General features: G+C 42.2%; 1 protein-coding gene across 3 annotated transcripts in view; it reads right to left on the minus strand.

The window, feature by feature from the left end:
* LOC120027411 (zinc finger protein 40-like) overlaps positions 1-24,678 on the minus strand; it is an 83,166-nt gene that overhangs the window by 4,457 nt on the left and 54,031 nt on the right. For 2 of the 3 annotated variants that reach the window (XM_038972335.1, XM_038972336.1), the window contains 5 exons: positions 22,558-22,614; positions 5,894-11,697; positions 5,559-5,686; positions 5,260-5,435; positions 182-280 (listed from right to left, as the gene is read on the minus strand). In XM_038972335.1, coding sequence (XP_038828263.1) covers positions 182-280; positions 5,260-5,435; positions 5,559-5,686; positions 5,894-11,697; positions 22,558-22,614 — 6,264 coding nt within the window. The remainder of the gene's footprint in view (positions 1-181; positions 281-5,259; positions 5,436-5,558; positions 5,687-5,893; positions 11,698-22,557; positions 22,615-24,678) is intronic. The other variant, XM_038972337.1, reaches the window with a different exon arrangement.

The following is a 24,678-nucleotide window of genomic DNA, read 5'->3' on the forward strand; positions in this document are numbered from 1 at the left end:
ACATGTATTTTAATTAAAGTACGATGTAGTTTATTTTGATACATTGCTATTTATGGTATTTTTTAAATGTATTTCAACATTTTTGCCCATCATTGCCTGTGTGTATTACAGATCTGTGGTGAATTCATTTTTTAAATAGCCAGCACATACGACAGTGGGTCGATGCTGAAATGTGAAGTACCTGAGTCCTCTGTATCATGGTCCTCGAGGCCTGCAGACACACCCATCTCCATGCACTTCTTACTGTGGGCCTTGGACTTCATATGCTTGGTCAGATTCCCTGTAAGAAGAGATTTAAGTTTTAAATGGAAACATCATCGCATAGCAGCAATATAAAAATGAGATGCTCTTTACAAGTGGAGGACCATTCTGAAATAAAAACCAAACATCACATCATAACCACATCATTTCTTTTTTTGAGAAAGAAGGCCACAAGTTCGTTAAGGTGGGACAAGCTTACACGCCACAGGAGGAGCTTACGTAAGTCTGAGAGCACTGGCTGTGCCCCAAATGACAGCCTATTCCCTACATAGTGCACTACTTTTAACTAGGGCCGATATGGTCTGGTCAAAACTGGTGCACTACATAGGGAATAGGGTGCCATTTGAGTTTGCACCACTATCTCTAGGCAGGCTGCATGTAATGGGTGAGTAATTGATAAATAAATGTTTTTAAAGGAACGATGGATGATGCTCTGACACCGAGTACTGTTCTGCAGTGTCGCGTGGGTAGACAGGTTCGAGAATGGTGAATCATCCTGCCTCTTTTAGAAGACAGAGAGAGAGACAAAGTCTTCAAAACCATCAAGGCTTCTAACAGGAAAAAGATTAGAGTGAAACTCAGTTGTGTGCTATTGAAAGTAAAAAGGGCCTTAAAAAGTAGAAACAAAGGAATTAAGTGCAATATCTGGCAGGCAATTAATGTCTGCCCACACATGTCATTTAAGATTTATTATCCTGTCACTTGATTGAACATTGCATTATTGGCCTCACAATTCTTGTTTTCTTTCCCAAAGAAATATGACAATATGACTGTTTTCTGTGCATATCCCTTATGACACCAAAGCCTGCCACAGCCAGCAGCTACTGCTCGGCATTATTTGTAACTCAAGATAGCTTTTTGCTTATCTACAGGGCTGGAGTTAATTCAGATTGAAGGCAGTCAATTTAGGAAGTACACTACGGGTCCAAAGTTTTAGAAGTACTACTCATTCAACGTTTTTTCTTTATTTGTACTATTTTCTACATTGTAAAATAATAGTGAAGACATCAAAACCATAAAATAACAAATATGGAATCATGTAGTAACCAAAAAAGTGTTAAACAAATCAAAATACATTTGATATATTTGAGATTCTTCAAATAGCCACCGTTTGCCTTGATGACAGAATCCTCTCTTGGCATTCTCTCAACCAGCTTCACCTGGAATGCTTTTCCAACGGTCTTGGAGTTCCCACATATATTGAGCACTTGTTGGCTGCTTTTCCTTCACTCTGCGGTCCGACTCATCACAAACCATCTCAATTTGGTTGAGGTCGAGTGATTGTGGAGGCCAGGTCATCTGATACAGCACTCCACCACTCTCCTTCTTGGTAAAATAGCCCTTACACAGCCTGGAGTTGTGTTGGGTCATTGTCCTGTTGAAAAACAAATGATAGTCCCACTAAGCCCAAACCAGATGGGATGGTGTATCGCTGCAGAATGCTGTGGTAGCCATGCTGGTTAACTGTGCCTTGAATTCTAAATAAATCACAGACAGTGTCACCAGCAAAGCACCCCCACACCATAACACCTCCTCCTCCAGGCTTTATGGTGGGAAATACACACATCTGTTCACCCACACCGCGTCTCACAAAGACACGGAGGTTGGAACCAAAATCTCCAATTTGGACTCCAGACCAAAGGACAAATTTCCACCGGTCCAATGTCCATTGCTCGTGTTTCTTGGTCCAAGCAATTCTCTTCTTCTTTTTGGTGTCCTTTAGTAGCGGTTTCTTTGCAGCAATTCGACCATGAAGGCCTGATTCACACAGTCTCCTCTGAACAGTTGATATTGAGATGTGTCTGTTACTTGAACTCTGTGAAGCATTTATTTGGGCTGCAATCTGAGGTGCAGTTAACTCTAACAAACGTATCCTCTGCAGCAGAGGTAACTCTGGGTCTTCCATTCCTGTGGCGTTCCTCATGAGAGCCAGTTTCATCACAGCGCTTGATGGTTTTTGAGACTGCACTTGAAGAAACTTCAAAGTTCTTGAAATGTTCCCGGATTGACTGACCTTCATTTGTTGAAGTAATGATGGACTGTCATTTCTCTTTGTTTATTTGAGCTGTTCTTGCCATAATATGGACATGGTCTTCTACCAAATTGAGCTATCTTCTGTATACCCCCCTACCTTGTCACAACACAACTGATTGGCTCAAACGCATTAAGAAGGAAATAAATTCCACAAATTAACAAGGCACACCTGTTAATTGAAATGAATTCCAGGTGATTATCTCATGAAGCTGGTTGAGAGAATGCCAAGAGTGTGCAAAGCTGTCATCAAGGCAAAGGGTGGCTATTTGAAGAATCTCAAATATAAAATATATTTTGATTTGTTTAACACTTTTTAGTTACTACATGATTCCAAAAGTGTAATTTCATAGTTTTGATGTCTTCACTATTATTCTACAATGTGGAAAATAGTAAAAATAAAGAAAAACCCTTGAATGAGTAGGTGTTTGAAAATGTTTGACTGGTAGTGTAAGTTTTAATACAAAAATACAAAATGAAAAACAGCATCAATGACTTCTTAATAAACTGAGGCGTCGAAGATATTTATTGAAAAAGTTTTAAAATTTTTGAATATTAAATTAAACTGACTGCCTTCAATTTGAATTGATCCCAAACCTGTAGATAAGCAAATAGCTATCTTGAGTTACAAATAATGTTAGCACTTGAAGATATATATTATACCTTATAATCATTCGTTTTAAGATATTACTAATTTATAAATCTGTAATAAATAGCTGTAACCCATTGGTTAATTTATTGTAAACCAAAGGTATATAAGGTGTACCTTATATATTAAGATACACCTGCTATACATTAAAAAAAAGGGGTTTAAGTGGGTTCAGAATTTTTTTTGATGATCAAATAGAAATTTGACATCTTGAGTTACAAATAATGGTAACACTTTACATAATGTTACACAGTATAAATGGTTTATAAATAACACAAATTATTTAAAAAAAGATGAGTTTACAGTTATTATTATTAATTGTTAGGATTAAAATTTATTAAATGCTTATAGATAATTAATAAACAGGAATAACACGCTGATTCATTTTTTATAAACCAAACCATGCTACTGCTGCTGATATAAATAAGCAATAAGGCCTGAGGGGGTGTGGTATATGGCCAATATACCACAGCTAAGAGCTGTTCTTAAGCACAACCCAACTCGGCGTGCCTGGACACAGCCCTTAGCCGTGGTACATTGGCCATATATCACAAACCCCCGAGGAGCCTTATAGCTATTAAACTCAGCAAAAAAAGATTCATCCCTTTTTCAGGACCCTGTCTTTCAAAGATAATTCATAAAAATCCAAATAACTTCACAGATCTTCATTGTAAAGGGTTTAAACACTGTTTCCCATGTTTGTTCAATGAACGATAAACAATTAATGAACATGCACCTGTGGAACGGTCATTAAGACACTAACAGCTTACAGACGGTAAGCAATTAAGGTCAGTTATGAAAACTTAGGACACTAAAGAGGCCTTTCTACGGACTCTGAAAAACACCAAAAGAAAGATGCCCAGTGTCCCTGCTCATCTGTGTTAATGTGCCTTAGGAATGCTGCAAGGAGGCATGAGAACTGCAGATGTGGCCAGGGCAATAAATTGCAATGTCCGTACTGTGAGACGCCTAAGACAGTGCTACAGGGACACAGGACGGACAGCTGATCGTCATCGCAGTGGCAGACCACGTGTAACAACACCTACACAGGATCGGTACATCCGAACATCACACCTGTAGGACAGGTACAGGATGGCAACAATAACTGCCCGAGTTACACCAGGAACGCACAATCCCTCCATCAGTGTTCAGACTGTCCGCAATAGGCTGAGAGAGACTGGACTGAGGGCTTGTAGGCCTGTTGTAAGGCAGGTCCTCACCAGACATCACCGGGAGCAACGTCGCCTATGGGCACAAACTTACCGTCGCTGGACTAGACAGGACTGGCAAAAAGTGCTCTTCACTGACGAGTCACGGTTTTGTCTCACAAGGGGTGATGGTCGGATTTGTGTTTATCGTCGAAGGAATGAGCGTTACACCGAGGCCTGTACTCTGGAGCGGGATCAATTTGGAGGTGGAGGGTCCGTCACGGTCTGGGGCGGTGTGTCACAGCATCATCGGACTGAGCTTGTTGTCATTGCAGGCAATCTCAATGCTGTGCGTTACAGGGAAGACATCCTCCTCCCTCATGTGGTAACCTTCCTGCAGGCTCATCCTGACATGACCCTCCAGCATGACAATGCCACCAGCCATACTGCTCGTTCTGTGCGTGATTTCCTGCAAGACAGGAATATCAGTGTTCTGCCAGCGAAGAGCCCGGATCTAAATCCCATTGAGCACGTCTGGGACCTGTTGGATCGGAGGTTGAGGGCTAGGGCCATTCCCCCCAGAAATGTCCGGGAACTTGCAGGTGCCTTGGTGGAAGAGTGGGGTAACATCTCACAGCAAGAACTGGCAAGAACTTGCAGTCCATGAAAAGGAGATGCACTGCAGTACTTAATGCAGCTGGTGGCCACACCAGATACTGACTGTTACTTTTGATTTTGACCCCCCCTTGGTTCAATAACACATTATTCCATTTCTGTTAGTCACATGTCTGTGGAACTTGTTCAGTTTATGTCTCAGTTGTTGAATGTTGTTATGTTCATACAAATATTTACACATGTTAAGTTTGCTGAAAATAAACGCAGTTGACAGTGAGGACTTTTCTTTTTTGCTCAGTTTATAAACTGGTTACCAAAGTAATTAGAGCAGTAAAAATACATGTTTTGTCATACCCGTGGTATACGGTCTCATATACCATGGCTTTCAGCCAATCAGAATTCCGGGCACAAACCTCACAGTTTATAATGTAATATATACATTACGTTATAATATAACTTGTATTTATAAAGGGTTTATAAGCAGTTTACAGATATAACAGCTATTTATTCATTTATTAGAAACCAAACCACGCTACTGCTGCCGTAAGCTCTGACCTTTCGTCTTGAAGGAGAAGTTGCAGTGGGTGCAGTGATAGGGCCGTACGTCAGAGTGGGTGCGAATGTGTTTACGCAGCATGCTGGGCTTCTTGCAGCGGATCCCACACTCCTCACAGATGTATTTACCACGGCCACGCCCACGCACATACACATAGTCCTCGTTAGATTTGAATCTGCAGGGTTCACAAGAAGGTGAAAAACAATAAGTGCATACACCCAACATGACTGAATCCTTACAATAACTAATCAAATTGAGGGGACAATGAAAATATTTATATTACGGTTAAGACACCTACCCTCCATCAAATATTTTGACCCTCCGTGGCTCTATTTTGGATGAGGTAGAATCCTTGTCTGACTCGCTGCTCACCTGACTCTCAGGTTGCACTTTGCTGTTATTCTCAGTTTTCTGAGGCTTTAGGACCTAGGGAGTAAGTTGATTTGAGAAATTAACTAAATTCAAGACAGAAAAGATCATGTGATAACATGCCCTTCACAAATTTCTATCATGAAATTATGGATATATTTAATTGGATTAAGAGATTAAATTATGGAAAATTAAACACAGATAATTCTACAAATAAATGTGAAAAATGCAATTAACGTTTGACAAATTATGTTTGGTTCTTACCTTAGGCATGACGTCTTTTAGCTTGCTTGAATAGGCCAAGATGTCGGATTTCATACTTGTCGTTATGGCCTCTGTGTAGTGTATTTTCTTGGAGTTCTGCTTGGAGTCAAAGAGAGACATCACCACTTTGGTGGACAGGCCCAGTGGGTTGGGGTTGTTGGGGCTCACCGCCCAGGTGGAGTAGGCCGAGACCTTCTGGTCCGTCTGGGGGACATGCAGAGGCCTCCTCTTCATCAGGTAACACCAAGTGAAGGTGGTGGCAGTTTTCAGGCTGGGGAAAGACAGGCGATGGCTGTCTCGTGTGTTGACGACAGATACAGATGAGGCCAATTTCACCTGTCCATGGAAAGTCGAGGGCCTAATGGGAGACTTGGCGGAAGACCATCTCTCTTCCTCGCTCTTGTCTTGAGGCTTCAGGGAGGCGTTAGCTGGCACAGAGGAGGAGACATGACTCCCTGGAGCGGTGTTTAATGCAGAGCGTGGTTGTTCCTGGGGAACTACAGAAGATGGTTCATCCTTTCCGGTGCTTTCAGGTGTCATAGTCTTGCAGTTCTTAGGAGTCTGGGCGTCCTTTTCACCTACTGGCTTCTCGTGTTGCAGTGGAGGGGCCTCAGTTTCAATGGGACTGTCCACTGGTTCAGTGGTGCACACCTGCCGGACTAGCATCAGCTTCCGTTGCCTAGTTACCTCCGCCATCTTGGAGTTCAGGTAGTTGACTGACCTGCCATCAGTGAGGCATGCGGCACCATGTTCATCCTTTGCTCGCTTCTGATGTTTTTCCATGGCGATATCCAAGCTGTTGGCAGGGGAGAGCATTCTCTTGCTTGAGGCAATGGGCTCTTGTTGTAGGCAAAGGGTCACAGCTGCCATTTTCTGGGTGCAGTGTAAGGACCCCAGGGAGGGAGCTCTTTGAATTTCACCAATATGGTTCTGGGTATTGGAAACTAAACCGTGTTTTACTTGAAGGCCAGTAGATGCTGGAGGCCTGTCCTTGTTCATTTCTGGTACAGTCTTTGTGTCAGTATCTACAACATACAGGTTACTCGCCACAGAGAGGGAAGGGTGCATCTGCTCATGAGTTATCAGTATCTGTGGCAATTGGAGAGCACCTGGTAGGTTTTGAGAAGGTGGGTCATTTTGTAGGCTTACAGGCAAGACTATTGATTGTGTCTTATTGTCTACAATCTGAAAACACGGTTGTGCCACACAGACATTGTGGAGAACATCTGAAGACTTCGAAATACTTTGCATCTGATTGGCAATAGGTATTGTTAAGACTGGTAAAGTTGTCTGAGTACCCTGTGTGGTAGAGAGAGAGTATGTTTGGCTTGGTCTCAGAGCAGGACACTGCAGTTGGTATTTGGGCACAAAGCTTTTCTTGTCTTGAGAGTCAGCAGATTTGTTCTGGGCATCTTCTTGGCCGACCACGACATGAACCACAGATTGCTGTATATTTTGGCATGTCTGAACCCTCGACGTTAGGTGCCAAGGGTGTGGAAGGCCATGGATTTGAGGCAGTTGACCTTGGCTGCCCAAGTTAATGCTTTGCACCATTCTTTCATTCTTCTGAGGGAGAGTTCCTCCAGAATGCACAATAAAGGGTTGGGCAAGGGGAGGCTTGTTGGCAGTCTGTTGAGGCCTCTGCTGAGATGTAGAGAATACAGTGGGGAGCCTCTGAAGAGGTATGGCATGCCTCCCGACATGTTGCTGACTCTCTGGCCCAATCTTTAAAGACATCTGGCGTACCAAGGGCCCCCTTCGCCTTTCAATGAGAGGTACCTGTACAGACGGGAAGGCTTGAGCACTCGTTGGCAGTTCCATTGGTGACATTGACCTGTTGGGTGGCAGAGACCTGCTGGGGGAGACACTGCCAAAGTCAAAGGACTTGCTGCGATAGTCGCACAAGATCTCCACTGAGGGTTGAGTGCAACTGATCTGTTCTGAGGCAGCACGTCTTATCATGCCAGGGACCCCCAGGGTGTTGAAGGCTATTGGTAGCCCTTGAGGCTCAGATATTTTGTTGACAAATTCTCCTCTGGAGGGGCTCTCTGACCTGGATGGCTCATCCCGGTCGAAGGAGGCTGAGATACTGGAGCATCTTGAGAGGCTACTGTCTCTGCTGAGACTACGAGACAGTGAGGACTCAAAGCTCGATTCTCCAGAGGAGTGCTCCATCTGAGCCAGACGAATTCTCTTTTTCTTGGGTGGAAGCTTTTCTGTCGGTAGTTTGGACAGGCTCTCGCTCCTCTGGGGCCAGTTGAATGTATCTGCAACCTTTTCCCCTTGCTCAGTGCTCTGACCGTTATGCTCCCGATCGGGTTCCTCTGTGACCAGGATTTCAGGAATGTTATTTTGGCGAACCAGACGAGACTGCTGGACAGCAGCACAGCTCTCAGCCACTGCTGCTAATGTGCTGTCGACACGGTTTTCCATCCCTTGTTTCCCCTGGTCGGCACATTTAGGAATGGACATCTTTTCATGGTAGCTCTCTAATGAAAGATTGGCAGTAGCATCGGTCTTAGTTTTTCCTGTGCTATGGCCATCTTTGTACAAGAAATCAACAGGAGAGGCCCTGTCAATAGATTCAGAGTTCTCAAAGGAATTGGGCTTGCTTAAAGAGTTGGTGTGTCTGATAACTGATGTACCGCTGCCTTGCCTCTGTAGGTCGCCTCTCTCTTTACCAGAGGTGTTAACCTGGGTTTCTCTGATCGGTGACAGTCTTGATTCTGATGCATCTGTACCTCTTGCTACTAGCTGATTTTGAGTTATTTGCGGTGGGTTGCTTTTAGGCTGTAGATCAACCATGATAGAGTGCTGAGAAAATGGCCGACCTGAACTGGCTGTTGATAGTTGGCAAGAATCAAAACTGACAGAGCATGGGGGATTGGTGTCAGTTGGTGATTGGTCATCATCGTCACCAACACTCTTCATTTTCCTTCTTTTTCTAATTGATTGCTGTTGGTCCATTATACCTGAAATAACTGTTCTGGGGACTAACGGCTGCTGCATGACATGTTTAAAAACATCCTGCTCAGTCTCTCTGACAGATACTGGCTTGTTTTTCGGACCATGGAGCTCTGAACAATAGAATTTCTTGTGATTTTCAAAGTTTTCTAGTTTTCGGTACCGATTGCGACAGGTCTCACATTCATACATTGTGCCTTTGCTCTGCAGAGGCTTTCGGTTTCGGTCTTGTGCATGCTCAAAAGACCTGCTTCTTTGCATTAACTCAGTGGAGATGCTAGACCCATGGTAGCCTTCGTCCATGGAACGGACTGAGGTAAGGCCCTCACTTGTGGAGAAATCCTCCACTGCTACTTGTCGTACAAGAGTACGAGAATGTATTGCTGGATTTGGGGTAGAGGGGGCAGATGAAAACACATCATCGTTTAAGGAACTAATTTTGTCATCAAAAGACTGACAGATCCGTAGTGGGTGGGGTTGCTGGACAATGTTTGGTGGGAGACCCGAGTGCCCTGGAGTTGTGGGCATAGAATTACTTCTTGTTATTGGTAAACAGTCCATTGGTGTATACTGATTGGGTACAGATAGAAGAAATACTGGCTTAGATTTTTCTGTGGGGGTGAAGGGGGACTTGGGTATGTCTGAGCTGGAACTCGACCTTCTCGCCATTGGTTTAAGGTCAAACTGAAAAGAGTCTTTAAATATATACGATTTGGGGGAGTCTATGCTACCTCTCCTAGAAAGAGAAGTCCTTCTTGGTTTGACACTGTCCAGCTGTTTGTCGTCAACCACTGCCTCATTGTCCGATATTAACTTTGAGATTCGTTCCTCGAGAGAGAGTGCTTTTGTTTCTAACGGAGGACGCATTTGTCCTTGCACAACACGTGGCTTCTCCACAGAAGCCACATGCATGGCAGTGGCAACCACTGCAGGGAGATTAGGAAGTGCATTTTTGGTGACATCCATGTCTGTTGGTGGGGTTATTTTGACAAAGGGACTCGGGGGACTCATGGCCTGGTCTGCACTTTCAGAACGTGAGAAGTAACCAGAGTCTGTGCTGCCTAAACTGCGGGGACTAAGCAGACACTTGCCCTGCTGCTGCTGAGAAAAGTCTGTGGCTTGCTGCCTCTGAAGCTGACCATGTCCGCCTCCTGGTGGAGTCCTGCACTGCTGATCCTCATCCTCACTTCCTGCATCCTGTAGGGGGCTTGTGCAATCCACCTCTTTCAAGGACGACAGGACGGTGATGCTGGATCTCAGATGTGCCGTTTGGAAGTCCTTTTGCCGCTGGGCAGTAGCCTGCTCAGGGCTGGAGTCTGTGACTCTTGGACTGTCCGCCCGCTGAGGGGAGACATTGACAGGATATACAACTACTTTTGGGAGGCTAGCTGTCCCTTTGGACTCATAGCCCCTCTGACTCAGAGGGAAAACAGCTGATGGGTCCCCTGCATCCCCATGATTGCCTTGTGTTGTGCCTGCACTCTGCAAACTGCTCTCAGAGAACGCTGCAACACTGCTTTGTGACGAGTCAGGGTCCAGGTCTGCTGTGCTACTTTCCTCATCGCTGTCCCCACTTTCCTCCACATCTGAATGTGTTCCAAGTGCTTTGTCAGACTCCACGGAGAGGGACCCACTTCCAAAGTCGGAACGCGCCACAAGCCCCAGTTTTATTGCGTGAGCATGGGATTTCTTATGCTTGTACAAATTGCTCTTAGTTTTGAATGAGAAGCCACAAGTAACACACGGGTAGGGCCGCTCTCCTGTGTGAGACCTGATGTGCTTGAGTAACACACTGGGCTTTGCACATGCCCGACTGCAGTATTCACACACATACTTCCCCTGCTTCTTAGGCTTTTGGTCCTTTGCTGAGATGCTACACATCTGTTCAAGCCCAAAGTTCACAACCGTGGCCTTCTGGACTGGGTTGTAACCAGGTATAACAGGGACTTGAATGGTGCTAGGGACACTAGCCGATAGGGACTGGCATGTGTGCACCACCGGTGGCTGGCTCTGAGGCAAGGAATTGGAGCCTGAGGGAACAGGTGAATCGGAGGAGCCAGTGCTGAAGCTCACCTGCAAGCCAGGCTTTTCCCCACAGTTGCTGAAATGCTGTGTAGCATGCTGCAAAGTCTGCAAGGGAACAGCCTGGGTAGAGGACTGCATTGTGTAGGTCTCTTGTTTATTTACAAAGTCATTCTGCATATGCGCAGGCTGAGTTTGGAGTCCAAAATGTATAGCTGGCATAGCATTTACTTCACTATTAGACTGAGCAGAAAGAGTTCGGCCAGGTTTTTCAACGGCTGTGACTGGAAAATGTATATTTTTTTCTGCCAAGGAGCTGAAGTCTGGTTCCATAGCCTTGAGCAAGACTTCAAGGGGAGCGCCAGCATGGTAAGGAGAGTCACCTTCACAGCTTGTTTCGCCACTCTTACTGTCCTTGAGCTGCTGAGACTCCCCAACACCAGAGACAGATTCCTCTTTACCACTGATGGGATCGAGAGACTGTGGCTTTGAGAAGGACGTATCCCTCTGGTTTAGCCTATCATTGTCAATGGAGGATGTCACTCCCTCAGAGGATTCAGCATTAGGCTGGACATACTCCGTATCTCGGTTCTGGCTTGGTGAGCTGGCATGATTTTGAGAAGGGCTGTTGGGGTAGGAGCAAGAGGGTGCGGCTTCCTTGGACGAGGCAGCTTGGAGTGTTGCCACGGAGGTCTTGGACTGCAAGGACTTCTTCACAGGAGATTTGGGTATTTTCTTCAGCTGGTTTTCTGCCACAACCTTTTTCCTCTTCAGTGCCTTTATGTTATCTGCACTTCTTCGACCACCCTCATTAATCCCTGTAAAGAAAACAGAAGAGAAATTAGCATGTATATTGAAATAATATTATATAATATACAATAACAATAATAACAACAACAACATGCTATTTAGCAGACATGTTTATCCAAAGCGACTTAGAGTCATGCAGGCATTAATTTTACGTATGGGTGGTCCCAGCGGGAATCAAACACATGACCCTTTGCGTTGCAAGCGCCATGCTCTACTGCCTGAGCTGCAGTTTATAGTTTATGCAAAATGCTAAAAAAAATGATCCGATGCTATGAGGATCTTCACTGAGAAGAATAGATATGATTCACCAAGAATTCACCAACCAGATAAAAATATGGTTTGGCCTGTGTTAGAAGAAACCACCCTGCAAACTGTGCTACCAAGCATCTGTTTTGTTGATTAATTGGAAGTGAAGTTTGTTAAGCAACACTCCTCAATTAACAAATTCTTCTCAAATTTTTCTGTCAATTTCATCCAAACAATTCTGTACACAGGTATATTCCTAGTTTATTTTTATCTTGTACAAAATATTCAGTGCATGATAATCAATTAGGGTATTTTACAAAATAAAACGCATCACCAGTTGCATTAACCATCGGTCTTTCTACCAAAGATAAAAGGCTGTACTCTACCTGTGCATCAAGATTTTTAACGGTAGCAGCAAATCACTTGTCTATGTCTGTCGTTTGGTCTGTAAAACCTCCATCCTCAACATCAACACCAGCCAACCTTTACCGCTCACTGCCTTTTGTCTCCGACAGCTCGTTCTCATGGATGAGGCTTCTTGTTTTGGGCTCTGGAAGTTCTCCTCAGCAGCGCTAGCTGTGCGTCTGAAGCCACTGAGGCCCACGCATCATTACAGTATGAATAAAACCCACCCTCTCCCTCGCTCTCTTCCTCATTCCCACTCCTTTTCAAACCATCCCTTAACATTTTCCCTTTCATAATGATGTTGAGGATAGATTAATAAAAATCTAACTGTTCCCTATAAATGTGTACCTTAATGCAATGTTATTGTATATACATTGCATATGCCTACATTAAATAGGTAGTGCATGTGTATTAGAGTATATGCAAACATGTCGAGTAACGAAGTCAATCTCTGATTGCACTTAATCCTGGAGAGAACCAGCGCTACCGGTGCTAATTATTATTGAGCCAGATAATTACATAACACCAAATACAGTAATGGGAAACAACAGGTGTATTTTATTACTACGTTACCACACAATTCAGTGAAATTGCAGCTTTTATCCTATGGGTGTGCAGTCAGTTACCCAACCAAATACAGCTTCTACTGTTTTAACCAGATAGACCCATAGAGGGCTGTCCCATAACTCCTAAACCTGGCCTTGAAAGAGATGTTAATTAAAATTTCACTATTTTTCAACTTCATATTCATCATCTCCAGCACCACCCTAACATCAACATATGGGAAAACGGCAGTCTATGTTTTGTGGGGAAAAAGACAAGTGTTTCCAATGACATCATCGTGTGCATTGTGTGATTTTAACCAACTATGAGTAGGCATCGCCTAATACTTACTAATTGGTTGATGATGTCATGAGAATCACTTATTGTCTATCTTTTTTACTATAAAACATACTGTAGAAACGTTCCATCTTCACATATGTTGATGTTGGGGTGGTGATGGAGATGATGAATATGAAGTTGAAAAATAGTGACATTTAAACATAGAACTTACAGAAAAGGTTACTTCACTAAGTATTAATAATGGCCTTACAGTGTGAGTTATTTTGCACGCGGTACCAGAATTCTATGCTGCTGTTCTAGAATTTGATTGTTGTATTTTGCCGCTATTCTCTGCACCCCTCATTGCATCAATATCGCATTTTCTGCTTCATATTAGGCGTTTATAAAACTGTATTTTTAACCACTCAATCTCTTATCCTTTCTGCTTATAGCAGTAGCAGCAAGTATCTATAGTATTATTTATAATTATATAATTATTATTATGATCTATATTAAATTAATATTATCTGAAAGAGGCTGTGGTATTAGCCTGTCTGAGGGTCTGCGCGTGTGAGACGATGTAACGATGTGCACTGAGGGTCGGGAAGCAAGTTCAGGGAGTGAGTATTATAATAAATAAATGCAACATAATACAAAACAAGAACCACGAACAATGCACAGTCATAAAACTGAAACAGAAACAATAACACCTGGGGAAGGAACCAAAGGGAGTGACATATATAGGGAAGGTAATCAGGGAAGTGATGGAGTCCAGGTAAGTCTGATGACGTGCAGGTGCGCGTAACGATGGTGACAGGTGTGCACCATAACGAGCAGCCTGGTGACCTAGAGGCCAGAGAGGGCAAACACGTGACAGGTGGGAAACCTGAGGTGTTAAATCCGGTGTGTTTGATACAATAGTGTTGAACAAACCAAAGTGATAGCGGGGTATGAGCATATATTACATATGCAGACCATGGCTAAGGGAAACGCTGGCATCCTAAATGCTTTATGTTCATTTTTAAAAATGTATTTAATTTATTCTACCCAGGAAAAACTAGGCTACAGCGGTGCCTACATTTGATCATCCTGTCAACGTATTATCACCACTGGACATTTAGCCTAAAGATGCCTGCCTCGTCGCCAAGCGATGAAGATATTTCGTGTCATCAAATGCAGTAAGTATTATGGCTTGGATAGGTTTTAGCCTGGTCAGAGCGGAGGAGAGTGAGAACAGGGTCACGTAATCAACAAAGTGCGGTAGTTTGTTCGGAAGGTCAGATTAAATGGTGACTATGTGTAATCAGCTATATTGTGTGCAGAGACCATGGCATTAGTGAGGTGCGGCTGTGTATATATGTGTGTATATATAGTTTATCGTAAACTATGGAGCTAATCAGGATTATCTAGGTTTATACATTGGCATCATCTATGGGCTGAATGTTACATGTGCGGACCAGTTATCGAGCTCCTTCCAGAACGTGGTCACATTTGTATAAACTTAAAGTATTAACGTAAACTCACCCCATTCCGTACAAATGTGCGCAAACGCAACATTCAAACGAGGCTACAAAGAAAACGAATGGGACTGTAGCGACTGTGTTGACTTCAAAATCGGGGGTGTGAACTAGGTTTCTATTCAAGTGTTGATCGACATGGTAATGGTTCTATAGTATTGGAGAAAAGTTGAAAAACGGACCCTCCGTTACATCGTGACGTGTCATGTCGTAACGTACAGCACGTATAAAGCAACTATTTATGTCTTACAATCTCTCTCCACCAGGTGTAGCACTTCTCTCATCGTTTAAAAACAAGAAATGGACAGTGACAGGGGTAAGGGGATCATTGCATGCGATCATCATTCTCAAAGCCGCTGTTTACTTCTAAGATCACTTTAGCACCGCCCTAAAAACCTGATTCAAATTCGACACAAACCTTCAAATAGGTATGCAATGACACATTATATAAACTCTTTATAGTGTATTATTTACATTTTAGAGGCGATAAGGTGATAAATTGAACAGATCGAGTGAAAAAAAGCAATTTTCCCACACATCTCTCCTTCTCACTATCACGCATTAGTTTCGCTTCCCCACCCGCCATTTTTAAAAAGACACGACGTGGCTCATTGCCTGCTTGAATTATGCAGAAACGGGCAGCGTTTAGGTCATGTAATTGATAATGTTGGAAAGGGGAGAAATTGTGCTTTACAATGGTATTGACATTACAGTTGATCTGGAAGTGTTACGTTTTTGGGGCGCTAAAATAAGGGCAATTGTACGGACCAAGGCGATGTACGAGTTTACGTGAGATTACGTTACCTACTACAAACTTCAATAAAATGGTTTCACCCAAATCTGGCAACCCTGTTTTGCTTTCACTCTACGGCTAGGCAGTACGCTTGTAATTGAGGTGATAATCTGAGATGATAACATTTTATTTGCTTTGTGTTTTGTCAAAAGCTGTAAATTACTTGTCAAGTCATGTGCTCCGGTTTTTGTATACACTATAACAAGCACATCGAAGATTTGTTATATGCTGAAAAGTTGCCTAACTAAGTTGATCTTATTCCGGCAATGGGTGCAGCCATCTTGTTTGTTTGCATTTTATTGTGAATGGCCTTCTGGGATTAGGGAGTTTACACTTGTCAAAAAAAACATGGCTGCCATCATAAAGAATGTAGCTGCTGATAGCTTAGCTGACATCTTTTTTCTAAACAATATTACACTTCTATCTTGTGCTCACCAGAGATGTGTTATATTCTAAACAAGTCTAGCTGTTAGGTCACTAATTTGTGTTATGCTTTTTGTAAGCACAACCTGTTATTTAGACTGGTTTATAGAATGAGTTTGGCTGTGGATGTGTTCCGTGTGATGCTTGGATGATGAAGTTAGCATTTATCTTTAACAATAAAAGGTGAAATTGAGGAATACAGTTGTGAAGACCTTTATTTTCTATCAGTACAAAACATTGTTTAGATGCTTTTCAGACAACAACGCTGTTTAGATGTGTTTGTTGCATATGTTCTGTTGCTACTGTTCCAATCATATACAGTTGAAGTCGGAAGTTTACATACACCTTAGCCAAACACATTTATACTCAGTTTTTCACAATTGATGACATTTAATCATAGTAAAAATTCCATGTCTTAGGTCAGTTAGGATCACCACTTTATTTTAAGAATGTGAAATGTCAGAATAATAGTAGAGTGATTTATTTCAGCTTTTATTTCTTTCATCACATTCCCAGTGGGTCAGAAGTTTACATACACTCAATTAGTATTTGGTAGCATTGCCTTTAAATTGTTTAACTTGGGTCAAATGTTTCGGGCAGCCTTCCACAAGCTTCCCACAATAAGTTGGGTGAATTTTGGCCCATTCCTCCTGACAGAGTTTGTGGAACTGAGTCAGGTTTGTAGGCCTTCTTGCTCTTTTTCAGTTCTGCCCACAAATTTTCTATGGGATTGAGGTCAGGGCTTTGTGATGGCCACTCCAATGACTTTGTTGTACTTAAGCCATTTTGCCACAACTTTGGAAGTATGCTTGGGGTCAATGTCTATTTGGAAGACCCATTTGTGACCAAGCTTTAACTTCCTGACTGATGTCTTGAGATGTTGCTTCAATATATCCACATAATTTTCCTACCTCATGATGGCATCTATTTTGTGAAGTGCACCAGTCCCTCCTGCAGCAAAGCACCCCCACAACATGATGCTGCCACCCCCGTGCTTCAGGGTTGGGATAGTGTTCTTCGGCTTGCAAGCCTCCCCTTTTTTCCTCCAAACATAGCGATGGTCAGTTCCATTTTTGTTTCATCAGACCAGAGGACATTTCTCCAAAAAGTATGATCTTTCTTCCAATGTGCAGTTGCAAACCATAGTCTCTCTTTTTTTTATGGCGGTTTTGGAGCAGTGGCTTCTTCCTTGCTGAGCGGCCTTTCGGGTTATGTCGATATAGGACTCATTTTACTGTGGATATAGATACTTTTGTACCTGTTTTCTCTAGCATGTTCACAAGGTCCTTTGCTGTTCTGGGATTGATTTGCACTTTTCGCACCAAAGTACGTTCATCTCTAGAACACGTCTCCTTCCTGAGTGGTATGACGGCTGCATGGTCCCATGGTGTTTATACTTGCATACTATTGTTTGTACAGATGAACGTGGTACCTTCAAGCGTTTGGAAATTGCTCCCAAGGATGAACCAGACTTGTGGAGGTCTACAATTTATTTTCTGAGGTCTTAGCTGATTTCTTTTGATTTTCCCATGATGTCAATCAAAGAGGCACTGAGTTTGAAGGTAGGCCTTGAAATACATGCACAGGTACACCTCCAATTGACTCAAATGATGTCAATTAGCCTATCAGAAGCTTCTAAAGCCATGACATAATTTTCTGGAATTTTCCAAGCTGTTTAAAGGCCCAGTCAACTTAGTGTATGTAAACTGCTGACCAACTGGAATTGTGATACAGTGAATTATAAATCTGTCTGTAAACAATTGTTAGAAAAATTACTTGTGTCCTGCACGAAGTAGATGTCCTAACCGACTTGCCAAAACTATAGTTTGTTAACAAGAAATTTGTGGAGTGGTTGAAAAACGAGTTTTAATGACTCCAACCTAAGTGTATGTAAACTTCTGACTTCAACTGTATTTGCAATGGTACGCTGCAGGGACCACTCAACAATGATCACAAATATGTGATCGTACGCATCAAAGGGTAAAGAGTGTGGTTTTAGTGACCCATTACATAAGGTTAGCTTTACCCTGTGTGCATCCCAAATTGCACTCTATTTCCTATATATTATGTTACTTTTGACCAGGGCCTATAGGCCTGTCATGATTTCCTGGCTTTTACATTTTGTTCCCCTCCTATTACCCATAAAATGATGTCAGGATTCCTATTAGTCCCTGACATAGATAGATATTGGTCCTACAGTGCCTTCAGAAAGTATTCCACATTTTGTTGTGTTCCTGCCTGAATTCAAAATTGATTAAATATATTTTCTTCTCACCCATCTACACACAACACCCCAGAAGGAAAATTAAAAAAATGTTTTTAGAAATGTATTGAAAATTAAATACAGAAATATCTGATTTAAATAAGTTTTCACACCCCTAAGTCAATACTTTGTATAATCACCTTTGGCAGCGATTACAGCAGTGAGTCTTTCTGGGTAAGTTTCTAAGAGCTTTCCACACCTGGATTGAGCAACCTTTGTTCATTTATTCTTTTCAAAATTATTCAAGCTCTCAAATTGGTTGTTGATCATTGCTAGACAACCATTTTCAGGTCTTGCAATAGATTTTCAAGTAAATTTAAGTCAGAACTGTAACTCGGCTACTCAGGAACATTCACTGTGTTCTTGGTAAGCAACTCCAGTGTAGATTTGGCCTTGTGTTTTTAGGTTATTGTCCTGCTGAAAGGTGGATACTTCGTCCAGTGTCTGATGGAAAGTAGACCAAACTAGGTTTTCCTCTAGGATTTTGCCTAACTCCATTCCATTATTTTTTTTATCCTGAAAACCTCCCCATTCCTTAACGATAAAAGCATACCCATAACATTATACAGCCACCACTATGCTTGAAAATATGGGGAGTGGTACTCAGTAATGTGCTGTATTGAATTTGACCCAAACATAACACTGTACTCAGGACAAAAAGTGAATTGCTTTGCCAATTGTTTTGCAGTATTACTTTAGTGCCTTGTTGCAAACAGGATGCATGTTTTGGAAAATGTTTATTCTATACAGGCTTCCTTCTTTTTCACTCTGTCAATTAGGTTAGTATTGTGGAGTAATTAAAATATTGATCCATCCTCAGTTGTCTCCTATCACAGCCATTAAACTCTAACTGTTTTAAAGTCACCATTGGCCTCATGGTAAAATCCATGAGTGGTTTCCTTCCTCTCCGGCAACTGAGTTAAGAAGGACACCTGTATCTCTGTAGTGACTGGGTGTACTGATACACCAGCCAAAGTGTAATTAATAACTTCACAATGCTAACTTCACTGGGCTCCTGAGTGGTGCAGCGGTCTAAGGCACTGCATCTCAGTGCAAGACACATCACTATAGTACCTGGTTCGTATCCAGGCTGTAGCACATCCGGCTGTGATTGGGAATCCCATAGGGCGGTGCACAATTGGCCCAGCGTCGTCCGGGTTTGGCCGGAGTAGGCCGTCATTGTAAATAAGAATTTGTTCTTAACTGACTTGCCTAGTTAAATAAAGATAAATAAAAAGGAAAATCTGTCCTTCTGCCCCTGAGCAAGGTAGTTAACTCACCGTTCCCCGGGCACCGAAGACGTGAATGTCGATTAAGGCAGCCCCCCGCACCCCTCTGATTCAGAGCGTTGGGTTAAATGCGGAAGACACATTTCAGTTGAATGCATTCAGTTGTACAACTGACTAGGTATCCCCCTTTCCCTTTCTAGATCCCCCTTTCCCTTTCCTAGATGCCCTTCTTTGCGAGGCATTGGAAAATCTCCCTGGTCGTGGTTAAATCTGTGTTTGAAATTCACTGCTCGACTGAGGGACCTTACAGATAATTGTATGTGTGGGGTACAGAGATGACGTAGTCATTCAAAAATCATGTTAAAACACTATTTTTGCACACAGTCCATGCAACTTATTATGTGACTTTTTATGCAAATGTTTACTCCTGAATTTATTTAGCCTTGCCACAACAAAAGACATTTCAGCTTTTCATTTTTATTACGTTGTAAACATTTCGGGAAAAAAACTACTTTCTACTTTGACATTGTGGGGTATTGTGTGTAGGCCAGTGACACAAAATCTCAAGTTAATACATGTTAAATTCAGGCTGTAACACAACATGTAGAATAAGTCAAGGGGTGTGAATACTTTCTAAAAAGACACTAAGTAACGCTTGGTGGTCTTATAAATTAATAAGTATAAATCAATTATTTGCACTTGCAATGAAATGCATTTTTTTCACCAGCCATGTTTTAGCTCAGATTACTATTCTGGATGACATAGTACATTGCAGGGAATGGCCATGAGTTAGAAAGCAAGGGAGGAAAATGACTGAAAGACAAGGAAAATGAGAAGCCATTGAAATGGTGTCCTAGTAGCACCTATTGATAGTGCCTTTCCATGGGGATTAACCTGTGATTGACAGGCCTGGTGACATCACCGGTGGTGTATTTGGAGAGGGGATATAGACGATCTATACATTGTTAGTTCCGAATCCTCTCGCTTCAACACATAACCCCACCGAACCTCATTCAAAAGGAGAATGAGTCAATGTCTCAAAGGGCACCTTATTCCCTATTTAGCGCACTACTTTTGGGCCCTGGTTAAAAGTACTGCACTATAAAGGGAAAAGGGTGCCATTTAGGATGGATACTATGTAGGGCCTGCTCAGAGAGCAGGGGGGATCTAAAGGGATAGAGGAAATACCAGAACCTTCCTGATGTAGTAATCTCTTTGGCATACTAACACTAATCTTCCTAACTAAGGAACATAGCCTTAACAGCATTCAAGGCATGAGTAAATACCCAAATAGCACCCTATTCTCTATATCAGTGGTTCCCAAACTTTTTTAACCGTGGCACACATTGATGGGATAAAAATTCCACACCTAAAATTCCCCAAATGTCCCTATGAACTTATTTAGTGGTGATGACCTCCACCTCACCTGGTACATACTACAAATCATCTATACAGATGTAACCATTTGTGCCATTCAATGTATTATCTGAGTGTATTATCTGAGTGATATTCTTTCTAGACGTGACGCTTGGCATTCAGGCATTCAGGCCAAAGTGTTCAACTTTGGTTTCATCAGACCAGAGAATCTAGTTTCTAATGGTCTGAGAGTCTTTTAGGTCCCAAGCGGGCTGTCATGTGCCTTTTACTGAGGAGTGGCTTCCGTCTGACCTGATTGGTGGAGTGCTGCAGAGATGGTTGTCCTTCTGGAAGGTACTACCATTTTCACAGAGGAACTCTGGAGCTCTGTCAGAGTGACCATCGGGTTCTTGGTCACCTCCCTGACCAAGGCCCTTCTCCTCCGATTGCACAGTTTGGCCAGCTGTAGGAAGCATCTTGGTGGCTCCAAACTTCTTCCATTTAAGAATGATGGAGGCCACTGTGTTCTTGGGGACCTTCAATCCCCACATCTGTGCCGACACAATCCTGTCTCAGAGCTCTACGGACAATTATTTTGACCTCATGGCTTGGTTTTGGATCTGACATGCACTGTCAACTATGGGACCTTATATAGTAGACAGGTGTGTGTGCCTTTCCAAATCATGTCCAATAATTAACATTTACTACAGGTGGACTCCAATCAAGTTGCAGAAACATCTCAAGGATGATCAATGGAAACAGGAAGCACCTGAGCTCAATTTCGAGTCTCATAGCAAAGGGTCTGAATGCTTATGTAATTAAGGTATTTCTGTTTATTCGTCATACATTTCTAAAAACCTGGTTTTGCTTTGTTATTATGGGGTATTATGTGTAGCTTGGGGGGAGAACAATTTAATCCATTTTAGAATAAGGCTGTAACTTAACAAAATGTGGAAAAAGTCAAGGGGTCTGAATAATTTCTGAATGCACTGAGCTGGAATGTCAAGCTAACTGAAGCTGGTTAGCTTTAGAAAACACTGAGTAGATCTAGCTTGCGTCGTAGGATACCCCTCTGTACAGCAGTTTTTTTTTACAGTTAGCATCACCCCTTTCAAAAACAAAGCCTGCGCCGTATTCCACCTCATGAGCTTCTGTGATTGACCAATTAAAATGTTCCTTGCATGTATCGTACAAAAAACAAGAACATTTTGAGTTGACTGATTTTAGGGTACATTGAATGATGTGCTGTTTACATCAGTATTATCATAGGGTTGACACAGGCTACATCAATTTATCATTAACATCAGAGGACAAAATGTATTGTGAAGCCACAAGGCTTTTTCAATAAACTGACTGTCAGAAATTGCATCCTATTCCCTATGTAGTGCACTACATTTGACCAGGGCCCATAGGGTTCTGGTCAAAAGTAGTGTACTATATAGAGAATAGGGTGCCATTTCAGACGCAACCAATGACTGCCTGAGGAAACGCAGACGGAAAATATCCAGGCAGTTTTTCCTGTGTTAAAAATGTAATCTCCATAATGTAATGACTGGACTCCACTGACACAGCGCACAAATGACCAAAACTTTTTCCTATGATGAGCTCAAAAAGACACTCCCAGCATTTGCCACAGAACACCAGCAGTACGTAAAATGGTACAGTACGTTCTTTACAAATCACTGCGTTACTGTAAGTATGGACAGGAAAATAAATTCCCCTCACAGCATACACTTAGCTAACTAGCATATGTTGAAAGTGAAAGCATTCCATTAATTCCCTTTGATCGTTACTCATCGATTTAGAAATTATACCTTTCTGTGTGCCGGCTTTGGTATCTTTCAGTTCATTCTGTGCTTCTTCGATTTTATCTGCAACACAAGAAAGGAAGGATACCTGTTGGTTTTCAGCACAGAGAAACAAACCAGAAGTAAGAGGCTGATTATTATCCACACTATAGGCAATGTAGAAAATAACTAATGATCCTGGGGATGCTTCCTACACTGGTGTTGTGGTATGGAGAGGTTTTTTATTATAATAAGAACCAGACCTTCTTACATGGCGAAGGGATAACACCAGAGTATTACAAAAACCATCATTATGAGAACAGCTCTTAGGGCTAGTACACACATAGGTAATGTCCCAAATGGCACCCTATTCCCAATTTAGTGCACTACTTTTGACAAGTAGTGGGCCCTCTTCCAAATTAGTGCACTATAGGGAATAAGGTACGAATTGGGACGGTGTTGAGAGCTCTTAAAATGCCTCAATTCCACAGCATATGCATGATACATGTTAGTGGAAAATGAGCTAAACAAATTAACGCAGAGTGATACTGTAATTCTAATTACCTTTAAGAAACTGAAGGGATTCCATGAGGATCAATGTATCGATAAGATCAAGCACAACCTAGGCTACATCACAACACAACACACATGGCTGTGTAATATTTCCATCTCGATTAGACCTTTTATAGTGTGTGTCTTTGTCCCAAATGTATTCACACCCTTGACCTTAAGCTTACTACCATGTGAGCATTGCTGCACTTATGATGTGAAGAAATAAACTATTAGGCTATCAACATTTTAAGCTAAACATTCTGATCTGTTGCGTAAGCCACAGTAGGTAATTTTTTTTTTTAATTCTACTGGTTGTATTAATTTGTAATCTATCGCATCCCACAACTGTCCCAGACCATGTTAGGAATATTTATTTCTCGCACAGAATAGGTTGACTTTGTACAATGGGGGATATTAGATTAACATAGGCTTGTGCTTTTGCTGTTCGTTAGGCCTACTCATCTTGTTGGCTGCCGAAAAGTAAATGTAGTTCTTACAATATCTTCAATATGCACCTCGGAATTGAATTAGGACGCGAGCAGTTGTGTCCCGGATGTGTCTGTCTTCACTTGTAGCCTGCAAAAGTCATGGATTTTTTTAGGATGCATTACGGCCACACAAAGGGGATGCTGCAGGGAAATTGGAGGCATTATCAAGTGCTTCTCAAATTGAAGTCTACGGAAAAAAACAAAGCAGAGCTCAATCCTTTCAAGCGACTTTTTTCAAATCATCATTAGTCGCATCATGCAGCCTTACAAAACATACAGCCCAACGTTTGTAGAATTAAAGTTACATTAATAACTCTAAATTAAGCATATAGGAATACCTATTTCTTTGTTAACCGCACAACACAGAATAGCCGCATGTGCTCGCTCCCTCAAATCATTTGGAGAAAATATCATTTCTATTTTATTCAGCTTTGTTCATTTGTATTCTTCATACTATAAAATAATGCCATGGAATTCTAAGCAAATCTTGTCTGCTAAATGAACTAGTGTAGCCCACAGCCATTTGAAATAGACTAATGGATTTATTGTGAAGGTGTAGGCTATATTACATGGATTTATTAGACTTTTGAAAATGTAGATGTTCCAAAGGTCTGCTTCAGTGGCTTGTAGGCTGTGTAGTAGCCAGGATATTATGTGTTTGTTAATTATCTGTCAATTACCGTGAGACCAACAGTTATTTGCTTGACAATCATCGTCTGACGAAATTGTGACCCCCCCCCCCCACCACCACCCCTAACAATCGTAAACAGCCACAGTTTGCGCACGTGTGTGTATTTACTTATTTGGGAGCATGTTGTGGCATGTGTGTATGAATGAGTGTGTGAACTGAGATAACCCTCTGACAGGGGATACAGACTGATAGCATGTTCTTGGCACTGAGGCCTGGTTGGTATGCCTCCAGTGACAGGATCAGTAACCACAGAGTAACAGAGTCCCTCCAACACACACACACACACACACACACTTCCCTCAGCTTCAGTTCATAGAACCACATTGCCTACGAGGCATTCACGATAACTACCCCCCCAAAGCTCCCTAAAGCATACCACAAATGATATTATTGCAACCTAATTTAAAATAATAATAC

Source organism: Salvelinus namaycush, chromosome 32 (genome assembly GCF_016432855.1).
Source record: "Salvelinus namaycush isolate Seneca chromosome 32, SaNama_1.0, whole genome shotgun sequence".
Lineage (NCBI taxonomy): Eukaryota > Metazoa > Chordata > Actinopteri > Salmoniformes > Salmonidae > Salvelinus > Salvelinus namaycush.